Source organism: Carcharhinus amblyrhynchos, chromosome 3, assembly GCF_965287045.1.
Source record: "Carcharhinus amblyrhynchos chromosome 3, sCarAmb.v2.hapA, whole genome shotgun sequence".
NCBI classification, from domain to species: domain Eukaryota; kingdom Metazoa; phylum Chordata; class Chondrichthyes; order Carcharhiniformes; family Carcharhinidae; genus Carcharhinus; species Carcharhinus amblyrhynchos.
In genome coordinates this window covers 122,278,902-122,300,714 of record NC_137326.1, presented here as the reverse complement: position 1 = coordinate 122,300,714, position 21,813 = coordinate 122,278,902, and the positions used below count along the sequence as shown (strand labels likewise).

At 45.0% G+C, this 21,813-nt stretch overlaps 1 protein-coding gene across 1 annotated transcript in view; it reads right to left on the bottom strand.

The window, feature by feature from the left end:
* The window catches only part of dner (delta/notch-like EGF repeat containing), a 302,806-nt gene that overhangs the window by 108,409 nt on the left and 172,584 nt on the right, over window positions 1–21,813 (bottom strand). Inside the window, exon 5 of the mRNA XM_080185922.1 lies at window positions 10,288–10,433. Within this exon, the coding sequence (XP_080042048.1) occupies window positions 10,288–10,433 (146 nt within the window). The remainder of the gene's footprint in view (window positions 1–10,287; window positions 10,434–21,813) is intronic.

Below are 21,813 nucleotides of genomic sequence, written 5' to 3'. Positions count from 1 at the left end.
TCCCTCATGGCAGGCTGGTGCAGAAGGCGAAGTTGCATGGGATCAGAGGTGAGCTGGCAAGGTGGATACAAAACTGGCTCGGTCAAAGAGGACAGAGGGTAGCAGTGGAAGGGTGCATTTCTGAATGGAGGGCTATGACAAGTGGCGTCCCTCAGGGATCAGTGCTGGGATGTTTGCTGTTTACAATATATATAAATGATTTGGAGAGAAATGTAACTGGTTTGATTAATAAATTTGCAGATGACACAAAGGTTGGTGGATTTGCAGATAAGGGCCATCAGAGGATACATCAGGATATAGATCAGTTGGAAACTTGGGCGGAGAGATGGCAGATGGAGTTTAATCCGGATAAATATGGGGTAATGCATTTTGGAACGTCTAATACAAATACGAAGTATGAAGTAAATGGCAGAACCTTTAACAGTATTGATAGGCAGAGGGATCTGGGTGTACAGGTACACAGGTCACTGAAAGTGGCAATGCAGGTGGAGAAGGTAATCAAGAAGGCATACGGCATACTTCCCTTCATCAACCAGGGCACTGAGTTTAAAAATTGGCATGTCATGTTGCAGCTTTATAGAACCTTAGTTAGGCCGCACTTGGAATATAGTGTTCAATTCTGATCATCACACTACCAGAAGAATGTGGAAGCATTGGAGAGGGTACAGAAAAGATTTACCAGGACGTTGCCTGGTATGGAGGGCATTAGCTATGAGGAGAGGTTGGAGAAATTTGGTTTGTCCTCACTGGAGTGACAGAGGTTGAGGGGAGACCTGATAAAAGTCTACAAGGTTATAAGAGACTTGGACAGAGTGGATAGTCAGAAGCTTTTTCCAAGGGTGGAAGAGTCAATTACTAGGGGGCATAGGTTTAAAATGTGAGGGATAAGGTTTAAAGAAGATGTACGAGGCAGATTTTTACAGAGAGTGGTGGGTACCTGGAACTCGTTGCCGGGGACGGTAGTGGAAGCAGATACGATAGTGAGTTTTAAGGGGCGTTGGGACAACTACATGAATAAGATGGGAATAGAGGAATATGGTCCCCGGAAGGGTAGGGGGTTTTAGTTAAATCGGGTAGCATGGTTGGTGCAAGCCTGGAGGGCTGAAGGGCCTGTTCCTGTGTTGTAATTATCTTTGTTCTTTGTTCTCCTTGTTCACCCGGAGGAAACCCACGTAGACATGAGGAGAATGTGCAAACTCCACTCAGATAGGAGGTTGGAATCGAACCCAGGTCCCTGGCATTGTGAAGCAGCAGTGCTAACCACCGTTAATCTGAAGAAGCAGGGTAAATAGCAAAACAAAAGAAAAGTTTGCACTATTTTTCCAAGAGTTTTACCAGCTTTGCAGTGAATTTAATGACAGGAGAAATCAGGGTGGTTTTATCCCCAGTGCCTCCGATGAACCTGACATTTGCTTTACACTGAGGTAAATGCATCAACTCATTCCAGTTAATAAAATTCAACCTATTTCATTCAATGTAATAACTGATTTAGGTCAGTGGTTTACATCCTTGCTTTTTGTTTTGCTTTTCATTTGACAAACTGCAATATTGAGAGAACCCCAACTACATAACTACATCCTCAAAACCACTTACTGTATAAATTCTAACCAGCTTGTCGCCGCATCTGTAAATTGACATTAGAAAGTATTGTTGCTTTATTAGTAAAGGGAAAGCAGGTTGGAAATTGAGACGTGGCAGCTATAAACTCTCTGTGACCTGAAATAGTGACATCCCAAAAGGTAGGCAGGTACAAACAGGGGACGATTATTCAACAGCAGAATATCTCTTACCATGTCCTACGAATTTGGTTGGTCAGGCCATGTCCAGCACCACAGCTGGAAAATCACACCAAAGGGAATTCCTCAAGGTGAATGTACATAGCCTTAAAATTGTGCTCCTGAAAGTGTCAGGATTTCCATCTGCTCTGCTTGTCCACATCTTGATCCCATTCCAAATCTTGGGATGGAATAATTTGATTATTTGGAGGAAAGTGCATCTTTCAGCATCAAAGCTTAAAGGATGCTTTCTCAGAGCTCTGCTCACACCCAGAATCAATATTCTTTATGATTGATTGACATACGGTGATAGAGTGGCACAGTGGGTAGAAACGCCGCCTCACCGCGCCAGAGAGCCGGGTTCGATTCAGGTGGGATATAAAATAAATGGAAGAACCATCAGCAGCATAGACACACAGAGAGATCTGGGACGACAGGTCCACAGATCCTTAAAAGTGGCAGCACAGGTGAAAAGGTGATGAAAAAAGCATATGGCATGCTTGCCTTCATCGGACAGAGTATCGAGTATAAAAGTTGGCAAACTATGTTACAGCAGTATAAAACATTGGTTAGGCCACATGTGGAATACTGTGTCCAATTCCTGTCACCAGACTATCAGAAGGATGTGGAGACTTTGGTGGGAGTACAGAAAAGGTTTACCAGGATGTTGCCTGGTATGGAGAGTATTAGCTTTGAAGAGAGAGTGAATAAATTGGGATTGTTCTCCTCTGGAAAGATGGAGGCTGAAGATTGACTAGATAGAAGTTCATAAAATTAGGAGGAGCATAGATAAGGTGAATAGTTGGAAGCATTTTCCCAGGGCAGAAATGACAATTACAAGAGGGCACAAGTTCAAGGTAAGGGGGAAAGGTTCAGTAGAAATGTGTGGGGGAAGATTTTTACACAGAGGGTGGTCTGGAATGCACTGCCAAGTGAGGTGGTTGAGGCAGACACATTAGCGACATTTAAGACTTATCTGGATAGACACACGAACAGGTGGGGAATAGAGGGATACAGGCGGTTGGTCTAGATAGGACAACATGATCGGCACAGGCTTGGTGGGCGGAAGGGCCTGTTCTTGTGCTGTACTGTTCTTTGTTCTTTGATTCCTGGCTTGGGTCACTGTCTGTGTGGAGTCTACATGTTGTCACCGTGTCTGCATGGGTTTCCTCCCACAGTCCGAAAGACGTGCTGGTTAGATGCATTGGCCTTGCTAAATTCTCCCTCAGTGTACCCAAACAGGTGCTGGAGTGTGGCGGTTACGGGATTCTCACTCTAACTTCATTGCGGTGTTAATGTAAACTTGCTTGTGACACTAATAAATAAACATAAACTTTAAAACAGAAGTATCATGGGACATATACAGCTACATTCTGCAAACATATCTGCTTTGTGCAGACACGTTTATACTGCGGATATAGGGCAGGAGTCAGAATTGACTGGAATTTATAGGATTTACAAGCTGCTTGGATTATTCCTGTAGGTTTCATCACATGAACTCCCCCTCCCACTGCTGTGCCCATCATCAGTCCATTCATCAAATCTGTGACCATGGCAAAGCCATCTTAGGATGCTATTTGTAAAGCGAATGCACTCTTCTCAACTGTCAAACTCCCAACTCCAGTATTTTCAGCATTAATAGAAGTGTTCAAAGTAAAACAAAACACAGTTTGATGTTAATGGTCGATGCTTTTTCTCCCAGGTTTTCTCACCCTGGTGACTGATCAATTCCTGGGGACTTTGGGGTAATCCTGGAGGGTGGCCATGCATTCCGAAATAAACCAGGATCTCCGCCATGAACCAATTTCCAGTCTTTCATGGCGAGTGGTGAATCTAAATGGGAAGCAATTTTTACACCTGGTGATCTTTGGGCTCAACATAAATGCCCAGCCCAGAGGCAGGTGGAATCATCAAACTAAAAGTCTTCCCCACAATATAGAAATTCCACTCAGCTAAAATCCTCCTGCAATGAAAAGATCACGAGGGAATTTTAGCTTAAAACGAGCTAGCTAGGTGGAACCCTTAATGGAACCCTTAACCCTTCCATTGCACGAATAGATAAGCTGGAGTGGGACGATTGTATTTCATTCACCCTGCACCCAATTGACGTGAATCAGCCACAGGCATGGTCAGGCATTGTATTGCTCCAGGGGCACTGTTTGGAAATGGCACAACAGCTTAATATCAAATGTAGCCTGAAATAAAACAGCCCAAAGCACCAGTTTTCTTTGCCTTTTAAACACTCTCCTTAGTGGCCTTTCTGAATAAAATGGGATTTATTATAGCTTATTGTAGGGTGGCACGGTGGCACACTGGTTAGCAATGCAGCCTCGCAGCGCCAGGGCCCTGGGCTCGATTCCCGGCTTGGGTCACTGTCTGTGCGGAGTCTGCACGTCCTCCCCGTGTCTGTGTGGGTTTCTTGCGGGTGCTCCAGTTTCCTCTCACAGTCAGAAGGATGTGCTGGTTAGGTTGATTGACCATGCTAAATTGCATTGTGGTGTTTATATTAGGGGGATTAGTGGGTTATGGGGACAGGGCCTGGGTAAAATGCTCTGTCAGTGAGTCAGTGCAGACTCGATGGCTTCCTTCTGTGCTGTAGGGATTCAGTGAAGTTTAGGTCGATACTGTGGATCTTTTGTGCTGAGAATTCTTGAACAATTCGGTTTGGCAAATTCATTTCAGTTTGGACGCTTTTCGAGGGGGAGGGGTGGAATCTGAATAGGTTGTGTTGCATTAAAATGCTAGGCCTCAGAAATTAGAGATGGGTTAAAGAGTACATAAAAATGAGGATAAAATATCTTCTTGTGGGAAATCTTTAAATGGCAGAGTTAATGGGGCCTGTCGTCTCTGGTTTATATCTTCAGTGTACGTTTGACACAATTGTGGCAGAATGGTCCATCAATTAGACCAGGGTCCAGAAAAAGACAAGTTCTGGTCTTTCTAAGTAGTTTTCAGTGGAATACATTTGGAGCTTTCCCTCATTCCAAAACAGTCAGTGGTGTAAGAGACGGAATATGGCAGGAAAGAGGCATCAACGGAGAGAAAACTGGATGGAAAGCCAACATCATATCCAATCCTGATGGGTGTGGTTAGGTTAAAATTGGTCCCAATAAGTTTCTGGAGAGTTTACTGCCCCTCAAGAGGCATTGAAGTTGCTGCGTTACTAAGGTAACAGACCTTTTGACCCCAGCAGAGGGGCCAGTGATCAATATTACCTCCAGGTACAAATGAACTGTTGCTACACATTTTCTGAAAAATGTTATTGTAAAGCGAATGAAAAGATCTACTAAACACTGCACGAAACTCACAATCTTAACCTTTAAGTGAATGGTAGTAACTTGGCATCAAAAATAATCTCAAGCAGATTGCTCCCAGTTGTTGCCTTGTGCTGTTTTTACAGGAGAATGCAAGGCATTATCATCATAACGGCACCACTTCATCACTCACGGCATCTCCCACTGTGTCTCCTTCCCCAAGATCCCATTGTGAAAGTCTTTGCTGCGGAAAGTATATCGGCTGCTGCAGCACTATCTTGCCTTGGTAACCAAGATTTTACCCAGCCTGCCTCAAAACTCCCCAAGGAGCCTACCACACCACCTGAACAAAAAAAAAGTATTCCTTTCGTTTGCCCTACTTTCTGCGCCAAGTCTGAGAGCAAAACACTGATTGAATGCTTTGGGCCATAACTCGCTCTCTCTCTCTGAACGGCGTCCTGCTTGTCTCAGCAATATACCGTCAAAACTGGCTACACAGCTCTCCGAGCAACGTGTTAAAAATAGCAGCACCAGCACAACAAAACTGATTGCAGCCTGTTTCTCTGAGCTTCTGGAAAGTTTTCTCGTGCAAGCGTTCAAACGAAGAAAGGGCAGAAATGTTTTAATTTCTTGGTTCTGCTGTCACGGTCACAGATCGATGCTGCGATAAGCTTTCACTGTCAAAAGGACCATGAATAAGAAGAGTGCACTCTCATTTCCATCTCCTTGATTAGGATGGGTGGGGGTGTGGCTAGGTTAGGCCTTACAGGCCTAACACGAAGGCTAACATTGACACTAGAAATCAACAACTGTGTCTACTGGCAGAATCCAAAACAGAAAGATGTTGGGAAGACACAGGATGTCATTCAATGGGGAGGCAGTAGAATTATGACTGGATTAAGAACATAAGAACATAAGAAATAGGAGCAGGAGTAGGCCATCTAGCCCCTCGAGCCTGCCCCGCCATTCAACAAGATCATGGCTGATCTGAAGTGGCTCAGTTCCACTTTCCCGCTTTCTCCCCATAACCCTTAATTCCCTTGACTGTCAAAAACCTATCCACACGTGACTTAAATATATTTAGCGAGGTAGCCTCCACCACTTCAACGGGCAGAGATTCACCATCCTTTGAGTGAAGAAGTTCCTCCTCAACTCCGTTCTAAACTGCGCCCCCCTTATCTTGAGGCTGTGCCCTCTAGTCCTGCTGTCCTTTCTGAGCGGGAAGAATCTCTCTACCTCTACCCTATCCATCCCCTTCATTATCTTATACATCTCTGTAAGATCCCCCCTCATCCTTCTAAACTCCAACGAGTACAGACCCAGTCTATTTAATCTCTCTTCATAGTCTAACCCCCTCATCTCCGGTATCAGCCTAGTGAACCTCCTCTGCACTCCCTCCAAGGCCAAAATATCCTTGTGCAAGTGCGGCGACCAAAACTGCACACAGTACTCCAGCTGCGGCCTCACCAGTGCCCTGTACAGTTGCAGCAAGACCTCCCTGCTTTTATATTCAATCCCCCTCGCTATGAAGGCCAGCATCCCATTTGCCTTCCTGATCACCTGCTGCACCTGCAGACTGGGTTTTTGTGACTCATGCACAAGGACCCCCAGGTCCCTCTGCACCGTAGCATGCTGCAGCTTTTCACCCTTCAAATAGTAATCCCTCCTACTATTATTTCTGCCGAAGTGGATAACCTCACACTTGCTAACATTGTTCTCCATCTGCCAGGTCCTTGCCCACTCGCTCAGCCTATCCAGATCCCACTGCAGACTTTCCATACCTTTTGGATTAGTAATCCAAAGACCCATGGTGCTGCTCTGCTGACTCGAATCCCACCACGACCAGGAAAACATTGTCGATTGTCGGGAAAAACCTGTCTGGTTCACTAATGTCTTTAGGGAAGGAAATCTGCCATCCTTACTGGGTCTGGCCTATGTCTGAGTCCAGAGCCACAGCTGCTCCCTGAAATGGAGGGCGGTTAGGGATGGATAATAAATGCCGGACCAACAAGCCGTACCCACATCCCAGAAATAAATAATAAATGAAAGAAAGAGTAAAGACAGGCTGCTATTTTGGGTGCATAATCGGCCTCAGTACTGAGAATTGAAAGAAGAGTGTTGGTGGGTGATGGAATGTTGCAGTATTCAACTATTTCACATTAGTGTTAGCAGCCGCCACTCGTAAGTAAGGCTCTCATCTTCCCCTGAATTTTCCCAAATAGCTAATCTGATAGAGTTGTAGCACAGTTTTGAACACAATCTCTCAAAAAAAAGTCCCACATGATGGTGATAATTTTCCCTCAGAAGCACAGATATGACATAGAGTTGAAAATGAAGAACCATTTTGATCACCTTTAAAATAGGCCATCATGCAGAGATCATATCTATTTGGTCTTCTGTAAGGCTCTGTTTTCCAATGACACTTCCAGATCCAATCTACCAGCCAAAGACAGTGGTAGAAGCAGCAATAGAACAACTTCTTTTAATGTGTGTTTCTTTCAATGTGTTACTTCTCCAATTTCTCAAGGAGGCCTTCGGAGCAGTGCACGGTGGCACAGTGGTTAGCACTGCTGCCTCACAGCACCAGGGATCTGGGTTCAATTCTGGCCTCGGGTCACTGACTGTGTGAAGTTTGCACATTCTCCCTATGTCTGCGTGGGTTTCTTCCGGGTGCTCTGGCTTCCTCCCACACTCCAAAGATGTGCAGGTTAGGTGGATTGGCCATGCTAGATTACCCCTTAATGTCCAAAGATAGTTAGGTGGATTAACCATGGTAAATGTGTGGGGTTATGGGGAGAGGGCCTGGCTAAGACTCACTTTTGAAGAGATGATTCAGACATTGAAGGGCCTCCTTTTGCACTACAGGAATTCCAAGGAAACTCACTTGTTTTGCTTTACTGTACCTATAAAACTCTGTTGAATGACACAAGCATTATTTCAGATTTGCAATCTAAAAAAAAATGTTTGTTTTAATGATTCTCAAATATATTTCAAGCAATCTTGGAAAAATTGGAATTTAGTTGCACTGTGAGTAGAGATTGGAGCTGATGTGATGTCAGTATAATAGCAGCGATTGAATTCACGTAAGTGCAGTTTTGTTGGTGCATTGATACTTGTCAAAATAGATGTGATTATTCATGATCTGATAATGGAAAGAGCTGTGATTCTGGTTAACCGTAAGGAAAAATAAGATGACATTGTAATAACATGGAATTGTAGAGGAAAAAGAGTAAGATCATATATTAGTGCTAGAACGTGAAGGTGTGAGGGGGAAGCAGCGGGGGAGACAGTGGAAAAATGAAAGAATCAAATAAAAAGAGAAAATAATCCATCAGCCTGATTAGTATAAGACTGGGATAGAGTGTGGAATAAGAAGCTTGCACTGGAATTCTACTGCCCCGCCCACCACGAAATCTGAGTGGGCGCGGGGCAGATAATGGAAATGTTCGGAAGGTGGGAATTTCTGGTCTTGCTGGAGAAGGGCCATAAAATCCCACCCTTGGGGTTCCTTTATCCTTAAAGTTTAAAGTTTATTTATTAGTGTCACAAAGAGGCTTACATTAACACTGCAATGAAATTACTGTGAAAATCCCCTAGTCGCCACACTCCAGTGCCTGTTTGGGTACACTGAGGGTGAATTTAGCGTGGCCAATACACCTAATTAGCATGTCTTTCGGACTGTGGGAGGAGACCAGAGCACCGGAAGGAAACCCACGCAGACGTGGAGAGAATGTGCAGACTCCGCACAAATGTTGACCCAAGCCGGGAGTTGCACCCAGGTCTCTGGCGCTGTGAGGCAGTAGTGCTAACCACTGTGCCGCTGTGCCGTGCTGTTATCCTTGCCTGTTATCCTGTAAATTCGGGATTACTATCTTTTATAACCTTGAGCTCCGACGATTGGAAGGGGAAGGGGCCTTGGTTCTCTGGTCAGTGACCCTCTTCTTCCTTTTTTCTTATTGGGGAGCACTCTGAATTTTACAGGTCTTGCAAAACAAATTTAGTTGTGTTTTTTAATGTGCTATATACCTTGTATTTGCACAGAAGGAGGATGCTCTCTTGCAGTACCTTTCGCTTAACTTATAGAAAGGATTAGTAGCGCCACAGCAGCATGGTGGGTGGATGGATAGATGTCAGGGTGGTTGGTGTGGTCTTAAGTCCTCATTTTAGGTGAGGAACGCCCCCATTAAAACCATTGGTGTCATATTTTCCTTTGTTTTTTTGCTAGTTATTCTGGGTCGAAGAAATCCTGTGCTTATCCTGGGTGCTGCAGACTAAAAATCCTGGAATGGACTGGACTTTATGTCCTTGCTGTTGGTGCTTCTGGTTGGTGGGAGCGTTGAGGGGGTGGGTGTGGTGATACGCACCCGGGCAGGGTTGTTGGGTCTTTGAATTTGCAGTTTCTATTTTGTTGCTCTGTACAAGGGGGTGCACCGTGGTGTCACGTTTTAGTGGCCTCATCCTGTTGTCCTGATTCCTCGCACCCTTTCCTGTTTTTCTGTTATCCTTTCAATATCTGTCCAAAAGGAGACGCTGACCACAATGACAGAGGTAATGATGTCTGATTCTTCTAATTACTTGTATTGAGCTTTGCTGTTCTTCTCCATGGATATATGTGAAATGATGAACATGCTATACTGTGCTGAATCCTGGGAATTTGTTGTGTATTGTGCTGAATATAAATTTGAAAATTTCACAATAAAAACATTATTTCAAAAAAAAAGAATAAAGGAGAAAGATTTAGGACAGAGAAAAAGGGAGTAAACGAAAGTGTGCAAGAATGGAACAAACCTCCAGGGGGCGACCTTATCGATTCATCACGCTGATTGATTGACATGGAGATCCGGTAAGATTGAGCGAGCGGCCAAAAATTTTGCTCGTGCCCGGTTTCTTGTCTTTCGTGATGTTCTGCTGGCGAAATCAGCCTCACGTCCGAGGGGGCGCAACGGCACCCCTAGATCTCAGCAGCCACCTTCCCGGCGAGAATAGGCCCTGCCCCCTCCCCCTGCTGGCGAGAATCTCATTTGGGCTTTTTTTTTCCTAAATTCCGTATGATTGCGACTGGGAGCTCGCTCAAAAACTAGGCACGGTTCTCTTCCGTTTTCACACTCATTTGGCTCTTAGAAATTCTTTGGTAAGATCACCCCCTCCCTCCCCCAGCCCCCTCCCAGTCTCTATTATGAGTTGGCCACAATCTGACTTGCCTCCATATTGAAGGTACTGAAGCATTCTAACTGTAGACACAAGCAAGTTGAACTCACCTCTGACGGTTTGGTAATGCACTGACCCTTTCCAGAACATGGGAGGTCATCTGGATTATTCTTCTGTTCCAGGCAGATGCTGGCTTTAACTGTCACATTCACCCTCAGAGTTGTCATTGCTTTAGTGACTGAATCGTTCACGAGGGCTTGAGGAAATAATTTGGGGACAGAAAGAGAAAAAGCATTATAAACAAAATGGTTTCCCTGATAACAGTTTTTAACAAATCTTATTTAAATGTTAATGAATTGCAATCAACTGGACCATCTGTGTCTTGAGGCATCAGCTTATCCTGGATTTTAGATCCAAATTAATCATCAGCAGAATAATTACTAACCACTTTAGAAATAATTGAAGTCAAAATTATATAATCAGAATTTCTATGAAACTAAAATGATCCCTAATATCCGAGTCAGCAAGGCTCAAGTAAGCCAATTCTGGCATGATTAACTTGTAATAAGGAATAATTCCCAGTATGTTGTTCCTCGCAATTTAGTGTCCTCCTGTATCGCTGTTGATTCCTTTAATGTGTAGGTAAAGGGGTCTTGGTAGGAGTCAGAAGGACTCTTGGTTGATTCTTGAGATTTCAACATCACCTGCTTAGGGACAGGCTGGGACACAGAGGGCAGAGGCTGTAAGGTGCTGAGGGAAGGGATGGAGTACCTGCTGCATTCCTGGTGCCATGAGCTTTATTAGTGCTGGGGAGGATAGATGACAGCTCTCTCATCCTGAGGGCCACTGAAGGACCTCTTTCCTCCCCCACTGGCGTAATACCACTGACTCTTCAGTCCTCCTGCCAAGTGGGTGACTACCCAATAAAGCCTATGGCACCCCCATGGGCTTGTGATGGGGCAGCCTGCCTGATTGGACATTCTGTGTCCCATGGAGTGGCCCCCTCCCTTGACAAAGGTGGCATCCATAGCAACATACCCCCTCCCTCCCTCCATTCTTACCAATGCCTGGGTCCACACGAACTCTGACCCCATAGGGGGACTTTTAAAAGAAAAATTCTAATAGTCCAGCTAGCGTGAGAATGGGAGAGTTTCAGATCTGTTTTTTGGGTGAGTTTTTACTCTGAATCTTAGGCACTTAGTGCTTGAAAAATGGACTAGACTATTTCTAGCTATGAGAGGCAGTGGGCAGGCTTAATTTGTCAGCCAGCCTGATCAGGCAGCAGAGGGAGCTATTGTGCACGTGCAGACCTCTGTGTCTGCATACGCACAATTCCAATGGTAGGGACCTGACAGAGAGCAAACTGTCAGGCCTCTGCTGCTGCAGCCAGCCTCAACTCAGTGCATCTCCACCCCCAGCAACTGCAGGGGCCCGTGGTCAATCGCTATCCTCATGCTACCCGAAAATATAGCCCTCCACACTGCCCCCGCCACCCCTCCATCATCCAGACTGATCTTGCCATCCCTCCCACAATCTCCAGCAGAGTGCGCTGTGGGCCCCCATCCCTTCCCATACCGATCTAATACAGAATGTCAGCGAGACCCTTTCTCCCTCCTCACCAATCGCTGGCAGAATGTGCAGCGTGAACCCCTGCCCAATGATTGCCATTGCAGAGTGCGCAGTAGGGCGCCCCCCCCCTCCCTCACTGATCTGGCCACCCTGGCCTGACCTGGCCCTCCCATGGACACCGCTCCCCCAGGCCCTGCCCCAAGCCCCTCCACAAGCCCTACCCCTTCAATCTCCACCCCTTACACTGCCCGGTGGGGCAATGCCAAGGCGTCCGGTGGGCATTGCCAAAGTGCCAGACTGGCAGTGCCAAGGTGCTAGGATGGCATTACCACATTGGCACTGCCAAAGGGCACCTGCCTTGCCCTTCACCTCCCCGGGGGGGCCTCAGTGGCCTCTGACTCTACCAGTGAGGGCAACACGAATGTTCCCCGATCATGAGGATCAGGTGTTTTCCTTGACGGAGAGAACCACTCCCCGTGGGGCCGCAAGGCAAGTGAGCCCAGACGATTGAGCTCCAGACTCACTGAAGAAATGTAAATAAACATTTCAATAAATTTAAATAATTCATTCAGCCTCTCATTGGAAATGGCCGAAAATCCGGTGCCGGTAACATCATGGGAGGTGAGAAACCAGGACCAATCAGATTTCTTGGCTCTCACGCGATTTTACTGAAAAAAACACTTCCCCCCACCCCACACACAATCTCTTTCCCGCACTCACAAACCTCTTAGAGACAATTTTATAATACAACTGTATAGTCGCATTAAGTACAGTTAGCAAGACGTCATTCACCAAATTCTAATTTATCTGGCCCTTCACGGAATTCGCTTAAAAAAATTCTTTCACTTCTGGAATGTTGCTTTGTGATTCCTGGTCACGACTGGCTCAATAACAGGCGGATAAGCAGAGGATAGACGATCAGAATCACAGATCATCCACACTCTCCTCACCTGACCCACTTACACATCTCACTTTTCACTGGTTGCTAAGGTATTTATTATGTGCGAGGATTGGAAACAGCTGGGATGGTAAAGAGGCCCAGAAGACAGAGAAAATAATATTATTGGGGATAGTCTCTTCCCCTCTCCCCGGTTCTCAGCAACTTTCCCTGGGAAAATGGGGAAAATTCCCGTCACCTGGTCCAAGATGAGTAAAACTTCCAAGGTGGTGATCATTGGATCCCTACAGTGCAGGAGAGGCCATTCGGCCCATCAAGTCTGCACCAACTCTCTGACAGGGTAACTTACCCAAGCTCCCTCTCCCACCCTATCCCTGTAACCCCTCACATTCCCCATGGCTAATCCACCTAACCTACACATTTTTGGGACACTGAGTTGCAATTTAGCATGGCCAATCCGCCTAACCTGTACATCTTTGGAGTGTAGTAGGAGCACCCAGAGGAAGCCCACGCAGACATGGAGAGAATGTGCAAATTCCACACAGAGGGTGGAATTTTCCCATCCTGTTGTGGCAGGTGGGACTGGGCCATGCAAAGGTCCGTTGACCTTGAGTGAGTTTTCTCGGTCTTGGGACGAGTGTGGGCAGAAAATCCCACCCAGACAGCCACCTGAGGCCAGAATTGAACCCAGGTCCCTGGTGCTGTGAGGCAGCAGTGCTAACCATTGTGCCACTGTGCCACACCATCCTCACCCATTGTGGTAACACAAGGGTTCAGCTAATCTCAATTCATCATTTAATTTCAACAAATACCTGCCATAAGATGGGGAGGAAAGAAAGACTTGGAAGAGTATAACTACTTTTTTGTGATATAAAAAAAATTGAATTCTAAATGTTTTCAACCACATTAATGATTAGTTATTATTTTTTCCCAGAAGATTCAGAAATGTGAAAGGGGAACTCGAGCTGTTCAGTTTATTTTCCACTAATCATTAAAATGTATTTCAGTCATCAGCAGTTTCCATTCAAGTGTCCATTTGTCACTTGTTCCACATATTAAAGCTCTCAGATATGTATTTAAATTCCCAACTCATTGTCTAAAAAGCACTTGGGTGTGAGAGTGGAACAAGAGACATCAACAGTGCAGGAAAATAATCAAGGAGTTATTACGCCATGCGTGGTAAAAGTAAGTCATGACCTAGTTTCTAGAATTCATTCATCCATTATGTTCTCAGCATCTGTCTTGGCTCAGAATATATAGATAGGAACTGCAGATATAAGCACATTTATCGAGGCCAAACGTTCCATTAACATTACATTCTTTACTGCAGTTCATGCAAATATTGCTGTGACAGAACTGATATTGGGGCAGATTATTGGGCACAAAATATTTATTAAGTGCTTAATCTGTGCATGTGTTGATCCCAATGCCAAATTTGTCAGGTCCTTCTGGCACGCCAGGAAGATACCTAGAATAGACAATTTGGTCCCCTGAATATTTGATAAATTGGGTCATCCCAAGAGTTGCATAGAAATTCAAAGTAGCAGTAGGCCATTCAGCCCTTCGAGCCTGCTCCGCCATTCATGTCGATCACCGCTGATCATCGAATTCAATATCCTGATCCCCCCTTCCTCCCATATCCCTTCCCCCTTTAGCCCCAAGAGCTTGGGCCTGAACCACTTACATAACATGGCAACCAATCAAAAGATAAGGTTTTGAATTTATAACAAAGCATTTTCTTGTGAGCCAAGAGAGCCAAGATTAAGAGCAATGAAAATAAGCATGGACCGAGATCTAAAATGGTCGGTTAACTCATTATCACTCATTTTGCACAACTGCAAGGGCACAGATAGGGTGGCACGGTGGTTAGCTCGGCTGCCTCATGGGCCCAGGGATCCGGCTTTGATTCCCAGCTTGGGTCACCATCCGTGTGGAGCTTGCACATTCTCACCGTGTCTGGGTGGGTTCCCTCTGGGTGTTCCAGTTTCCTCCCATACTCCAAAGATGTACTGGTTAGGTGGGTTGGCTTAGTGGTATTATCACTCGACTATTAATCTAGAAACTCAGCTTATATTCTGGGGACCTGGGTTTGAATCTTGCCACAGCAGGTGGTAGAATTTGAATTCAATAAAAATATCTGGAATTAAGAATCTACTGATGACCACGAAACCATTGCCAATTGACAGAATAACCCACCTGGTTCACTAATGTCCCTCAGGGAAGGAAATCTGCCATCCTTACCTGGTCTGGCCTACATGTAACTCCAGAGCCACAGCAATGTGGTTGACTCTCAACTACCCTCGGTCAACTAGGGCATAGATGCGTATGGAGATAAGTTGTAGATCACCATTGATCTTAATGTATCATAGAAGCCCTACAGTGCAGAAGAAGGTAATTCAGCCCATCGAGTCTGCAGCAACAACAATCCCATCAAGACCCTACCCCCACTATCCCACATATTTACCCTACTAACCCTCCAGACACTAAGGGGCGATTTAGCATGGCCAATTGACCATGCAGACACGGGGAGAAAATGCAAACTCCACACAGGCAGTCACTCGAGGTTAGAATTGAATCCTGTTTCCTGGCACTGTCAGGCAGCAGTGCCAACCACTGCGCCACTGTGCCGCCATGCTGAATCTGACATGGTGTGAGGGATGGGTTACTAAATGGCCTCCTCTTTTTCCCATGTTCCTACTTATACCCTAAAAATTTCATGAAGTATGATAGCACACAAATCTTAGCAGCACACCGTAGCTACTGTGCACGCAGTGACTAGGATCACAGTACTGTATATGCCTCTGTCAGCAGACTATCAGATAATAGTGATTAAAGTTATATTGATTAATGGCAAAAGTGTTAACACTTTAATGCCACTAACATGATTATATGGAAGCGACCACAGACCCCAGCTTTTCCTACAGTGATTTTGTCATGACAATTCCGAATTCAGGTCAAATACCCTTCAGTCATAGATTGGAAAAATGAAACATGTTTTGAATGACTATGCAGTTAATTTGTTATGTTAATAAAGCAATGTCATATTATTTTACAGGCGTCATAAGTGTTACCAGGTAAGAATTAGGGTGCTGAAGCTTGACAAATAGAGAAACAACCTAGTATTTGTAGACTACAGCTAACTTAGAGATAGGCTATTGTACAATGAGTCGGCCTAGGCCCATCATACGTGGTAGATGAGAAAACCAAAAATACCTGAATAGAGAAATGCAATCGGCCCGTAGGGATTTTATTTATTATTGTCATAAGTAAGCTTACATTAACACTGTAATGAAGCTACTATGAAAATCCCTGAGTTGCCACACACTCTGGCACCTGTTTGGGTACACTGAGGGAGAATTTAGCATGACCGATGCACCTAACTAGCCTCTTTCAGACTGGGAGGAAACCGGAGCACCCAGAGGAAACTCACACAGGCACGGGGAGAATGTGCAAACTCCACGAATCAGGAATCGAACCTGGGTCCCTGACACTATGAGGCAATAGTACTAATCACTGTGCCACCATGCCACCCATGGTTTTGGATAAAGAGTACCAGCCTCTTTGTGAATAATGACCCAGGTCTTCTGGGATCATTTCTGTTATAAACGGGTTTTCTTCCAGTAATTCTTAAATTACCTCATTGTATTGAAAAGTCAAATTGACATTTATAGGGGCAGCTGATTATTACAACAGAATTACAAACGGATCAATTGCTCCATTGCCAACTGTTTCATTATCTCTGCCTGCTGTTTTGTATTCACCAGTGAGTTTATCTTAACAATTTAAATGTTATTGTCAATGGTGGACCTATAATTCCAGCAGTGAATATTGACTTAAATCAAGAGAAGTGCTCTAGGTACCTGAAATCAAATCAAGAGTAAAATGGATATTTGGGCTCATTGCCTGGTTATAGCTAGTAACTCTCAGAAACAGTCAAATGGGTAACATGGGCTGGCTTCATCAGGAGCCTGGGAGCCATGGTGACACAATGTTTAGCACTGCTGCCTCACAGCGCCAGGGAATTCCAGCCTCGGGTCACTGTCTGTATGGAATTTGCACGATCTCCCCGTGTCTGTGTGGGTTTCCTCCGGGTGCTCCGGTTTCCTCCCACAATCCAAAGATGCGCTGTGAGAGTTAGGCTGATTGGCCATGCTAAATTAACCCTAGTGTCAGGGGAATTAGCGCCGCTGGAAAACCTGCCCAACATTTCCAGTCAGGATGGCCCTTTACCAGAGCTGAAGGCAAAGAAAATCAGACAAGATTTGTACGATGAGGGTGTTTGGGGACTGTGATTGGACAAATGGGAATGTAAACAATGATGATAAAGGCTGAGAAAGGTGCTAAAAGCATCCATTAAGTGATTGGAATGTGTGAATGGCAGAGCAGAGGCACAGATTGTGAGAGGAATGTGGCAGTTGGCCCTGGGGAGGATGGGGGAAGGGTGTATGCGTTGAAGATGAGATAGAGAGTGAGATTTCAGATGTGGGAAAATAAAAGTTAGAATAAAAAATGATAAAACGGATGAATGAGATGAAAAGAAGAAATAAAACAAATGGGAATGGGATGAAGGTGTTCTTATTATTGTCTTTAAAATCATATCCTGTTCAGGTTCAGGCACCGGGGCAATGTTTAATAGCGGTGACAGGCTCTTGACTGCTAGGTAGTGAGCCAGTGGGAGCCCACATCACTGCTTTTAGGACAGGCATGAATTGTCATTAAGGATTCCTGGGGCTGATGTCCTTCCCACCAAGCGCTGCACTGCACCCCCACCACCCCACTACACACACACACACACACACACACACACACACACACACACACACACACACACACACACACACACACACACACACACACACACACACACACACACACACACACACACACACACACACACACGAGTCTCTGGGAGCCCATAAGCAATCCCACACAAAGAGTCCTCTGCCCACGTCTGGGTAAATACCAGGGTGGCAGGATGAGGCCCTACATTAATTACAAATGTAAGGGCCTCACTCAGCAACCAGACAGGAACATCTTCCACATACCTTTCCTGAGCTTATTCGGGATGGAGACAGGACAGTGGCAACATTCCCAACCACCACTATTCCTCCCAATTCAATGCCCCCCATCACCAAACACAACGTGGGAAGGGGAGGGGTGGGGCATAAAGTTGTGCCCAGGGTCACATTAAGCTCATTATGTTCATACTAGAGGATTTTCTTCATTGCGGTGTTAATGTAAGCCCAGTTGTGACAATAAAAAATAAACTTTAACTCACTGCAGTTCATTACTAAGGAGATAGGGTCAGGCAGCATTGGGAATACTTGTATTTTCACACCAGCTCATTATATTTATGATGAATGATATTGAAGGTTGCGGGGCTAAAGGTTTTCTTTTATAAACATAAGTCCTTTTAATGTTTTAACTTTTCAATATAGCAATGCTCCCTGAGGCTCGGGCCAGTTTAAGATTCCTACAAACTTAAAGTCAAGGGGGATCCTGGCAAAGATTAAATTGTGCTGGGTTGGTGTTAAATACTTTGTTGCAAATGCTGCAACAGTTCAAATCTCCACTGGTTGCAGTCATTGATCGCACAAAGGAAGATTGTTGTTGTTTTTGGGCGTTAATCACCACCAACCCAGGATATCACTGCAGGAGTTCCTCAGGGTGATGTCCTCGGCTGAACCATCTTCAGCTGCTTCATCAGTCACCTTCCTTCCATCATAAGGTCAGATGTATGAATGTTCACTGATGATTGCATAATATCCAGTACCATTCGTGATTCCTCAGATATTGAAGCAGTTTGTGTCCAAATGCAGCAAGATCTGGACAATATCCAGACTTGGGCTGACAAGTGGCAGACAACTTTCCTGCCACAAAAGCGCCAGGCAATGACCATCTCCAACAAGACAGGATCTAACCATCACCCTCGACCTTCATTGGTATTACCACCACTGAACCCTCCACTATCAATATCCTGGGAGTTACCATTGACGGACCTGTACTGGCCATATAAACACTGTGGCCACTGGAAGAGCAGGTCAGAGGCTAGGAATCCTGCAGTGAGTAACTCATCTGCTGACTCCCCAATACCTGTCCACCACCTACAAGGCACAAGTCCGGAGTGTGATGGAATACTCCTCAGTTTCTGAGGTGACGGCAGCTTGAACAATGCTCAAGGTGAAGATTATCTGCATAAGGTTTCCAACAATGGCATTTTTTGATTGGCTGTCAGGAGCTACATGAAAATTCACAAGGTTGGCTTATCTCTTGATGAGCACTACTTCATCAGATTAATTTCAATCTTCATTTTTAACATTGGGATTGGTGTTAAAGATCTTGAGGTGATTCCATTGGTCCCAGGGAACATAATTGTTTCTCACCAGTGGCAGGAATGAGCTGAATATTCTAGTGGTCACTGGACCCTCATACACGTCATAGAACGTAGAACAGTACAGCACAGTACAGGCCCTTCGGCTGTCAATGTTGTGCCAAGCCTTATCCGAAACCAAGATCAAGCTATGCCACTCCCTATCATTCTGGTGTGTTCCATGTGCCTATCCAAAAACTGCTTGGAAGTTCCTAAAGTGTCTGACTCCACTATCACAGCAGGCAGTCCATTCCACACCCCAACCACTCTTTGAGTAAAGAACTACCTCAAACAACCCTCCTATATCTCCCACCATGAACCTTATAGTTATGCCCCCTTGTAACAGCTACATCCATCTGAGGAAATAGTCTCTGAATGTCTACTCTATCTATCCCCCAATCATCTTATAAACCTCTATTAAGTCGCCCGTCATCCTCCTCCGCTCTAAAAAGAAAAGCCCCAGGTCCCTCTTATAAGACCTTTCCTTATAAGACCTGCCCTCCAAACCAGGCAGCATCCTAGTAAATCTCTTCCACACTCTCTCCAGTGCTTCCACATCCTTCTTATAGTGAGGTGGCCAGAACTGCACACAATATTCCAAATGCGGTCTGATTAAGGAGACTGATCTGGAGGTTAGCAGGTTCTTTTGTCTCATCTAGTGAGGGATCCAATGGACATCTTACTCAATGACATAGATCTTGAAGATAGCTGAATGAGAAATTTTGCTGGATCAGATTACAAGCTCAACTATGGTTGAATGTTAACACTCTCCCGCCAGAATCAAAAGGTTGTGGGTTCAAGTCCCATTGCAGAGACTAACACACATAACCTTGGCTGGCACTCCAATGCAGTACTGTGGGAGTGCAGTACTGTAAGAAGTCTTACAACACCAGGTTAAAGTCCAACAGGTTTATTTGATTGTAAACGTTTGCTACCAAATAAACCTGTTGGACTTTAACCCGGTGTTGTGAGACTTCTTATTGTGTTTACCCCCATCCAATGCCAGCATCTCAACATCATAAAACATAGAAAAGCTACAGCACAAACAGGCCCTTTGGCCCACAAGTTGCGCCGATCATATCCCTGCCTACTAGGCTTACCTATAACCCTCAATTCTATTGAGTCCCAGGAGTGCAGTACTGTCAGAGGTTCTGACCTTTGGATAAGATGCTAAACTGAGGTCTCTTCAGCCCTCTCAGTTGGACATGAAAGACGAGCATAAAGTGGACAGGAGCATTCGGCTTGACGTTCTGGTCAATGTTTATCCATCAATCCACATCCATCTAAAACTCTGAGGAGCTCAGAGGAAGGGTCACCCTGACTCGAAACTCTGTCTCCATTCTCTCTTCATCGATGTTGTCGGATCTGCTGAGATTTTCCAGCAGTTTCCGTTCTTGTTCCAACCAACACAGCCTATTGGCTGCTTGTATACGCAAGCAAACAGGCTGCTGTTTTCACTGCATTACAACAGTGACCACACTTCAACAAACACTTCGTTGGCTGTAAAGCACTTTGAATGTCCCGAGGATAGAAATGTAAGTTCTTTAGTACATTGTTTTATTGGATTAGATGAGGAAGTAATGACCTACTAATTTAATCAGTGGCAACAAATGAAGATATTACCAAGCAGTTTGTCGGAGCTTTGGTTCTGTCCAAGCAAACATATCCCTGAGCAGATACTTTTCATATGTATTTAACATACATATTAGACACCTACAGGCTTTCACATGGGAAACAACTCATGACCAGTTGGAACCTTGGACATTTTCAGACAGGTGCTAAATTCTGTACGTCTCTCAGTTAACCCTAACCTAGGTAATGATAACAGTGGTTAGCACTACTGCTCACAGTGCCAGGGACCCAGGTTCAATTCTGACCTCGGGGCCACTGTCTGTGTGATGTTTACACATTCTCCCCGTGTCTGTGTGGGTTTCCTCTGGGTGCTCCGGTTTCCTCCCATACTCCAAACATGCACAGGTTAGGTTGATTGGCCAGGCAAATTGACCCTTAGTGTCAAGAGGGCTAACAGGGTAAATACATGGGGTTATGGGGATAAGGCCTGGATGGGATTGTTGTCACTGTAAACTTGATGGGCCAAATGGCCTCCTTCTGCACTGTAGGATTCTGTGAACAGCTCTCGGCATTGAACTGTTTAATATTCTGTCTGCTCTTCCTGCTGTGTTCCTGTTCCTTTCCAATCGTGTTTCTTTAACGATATCTTTGAAGTTTATGCAGTCTTTTTCATCTGATCCTTTGAGATGTTGCAGGATTGTTCTGAGAGTGATTTCAAATGCTGTGTGAAGGTTTGTTGGGAAAAGGGAGTTCGGTGTTGGGGGGGAGGGTGGTACTCCTGTACTTTTTCTAATCTTTTCGCCCTGTAGGAATTGGTTTCTGTTCTCCTATAGGGGAGGGGTATGCTATTGGTGAATATCGGGTGAATATCTGATTAGTGGTCAAGATCTATTTTCCGAAGGCATAAAATAGTATAATAGTACTGGAGTTTGTGATAAGATCAACAAATATCTTTTAAATTTAAGTTTATTAGTGTCACAAGTAAGCTTACATTAACACTGCGATGAAGTTACTGTGAAAATCCCATAGTCACCACACTCTGGCACCTGTTTGGGTACACTGAGCGAGAATTTAGCATGTCCAATGCACCTAACCAGTACATCTTTCAGATTGTGGGAGGGAACTGGAGCACCAGGAGGAAACCTATGCAGACATGGTGAAAACGTTCAGACTCTGCACAGACAGTGACCCAAGCTGGGAATTGAACCCGGGTCTATGGTGCTGTGA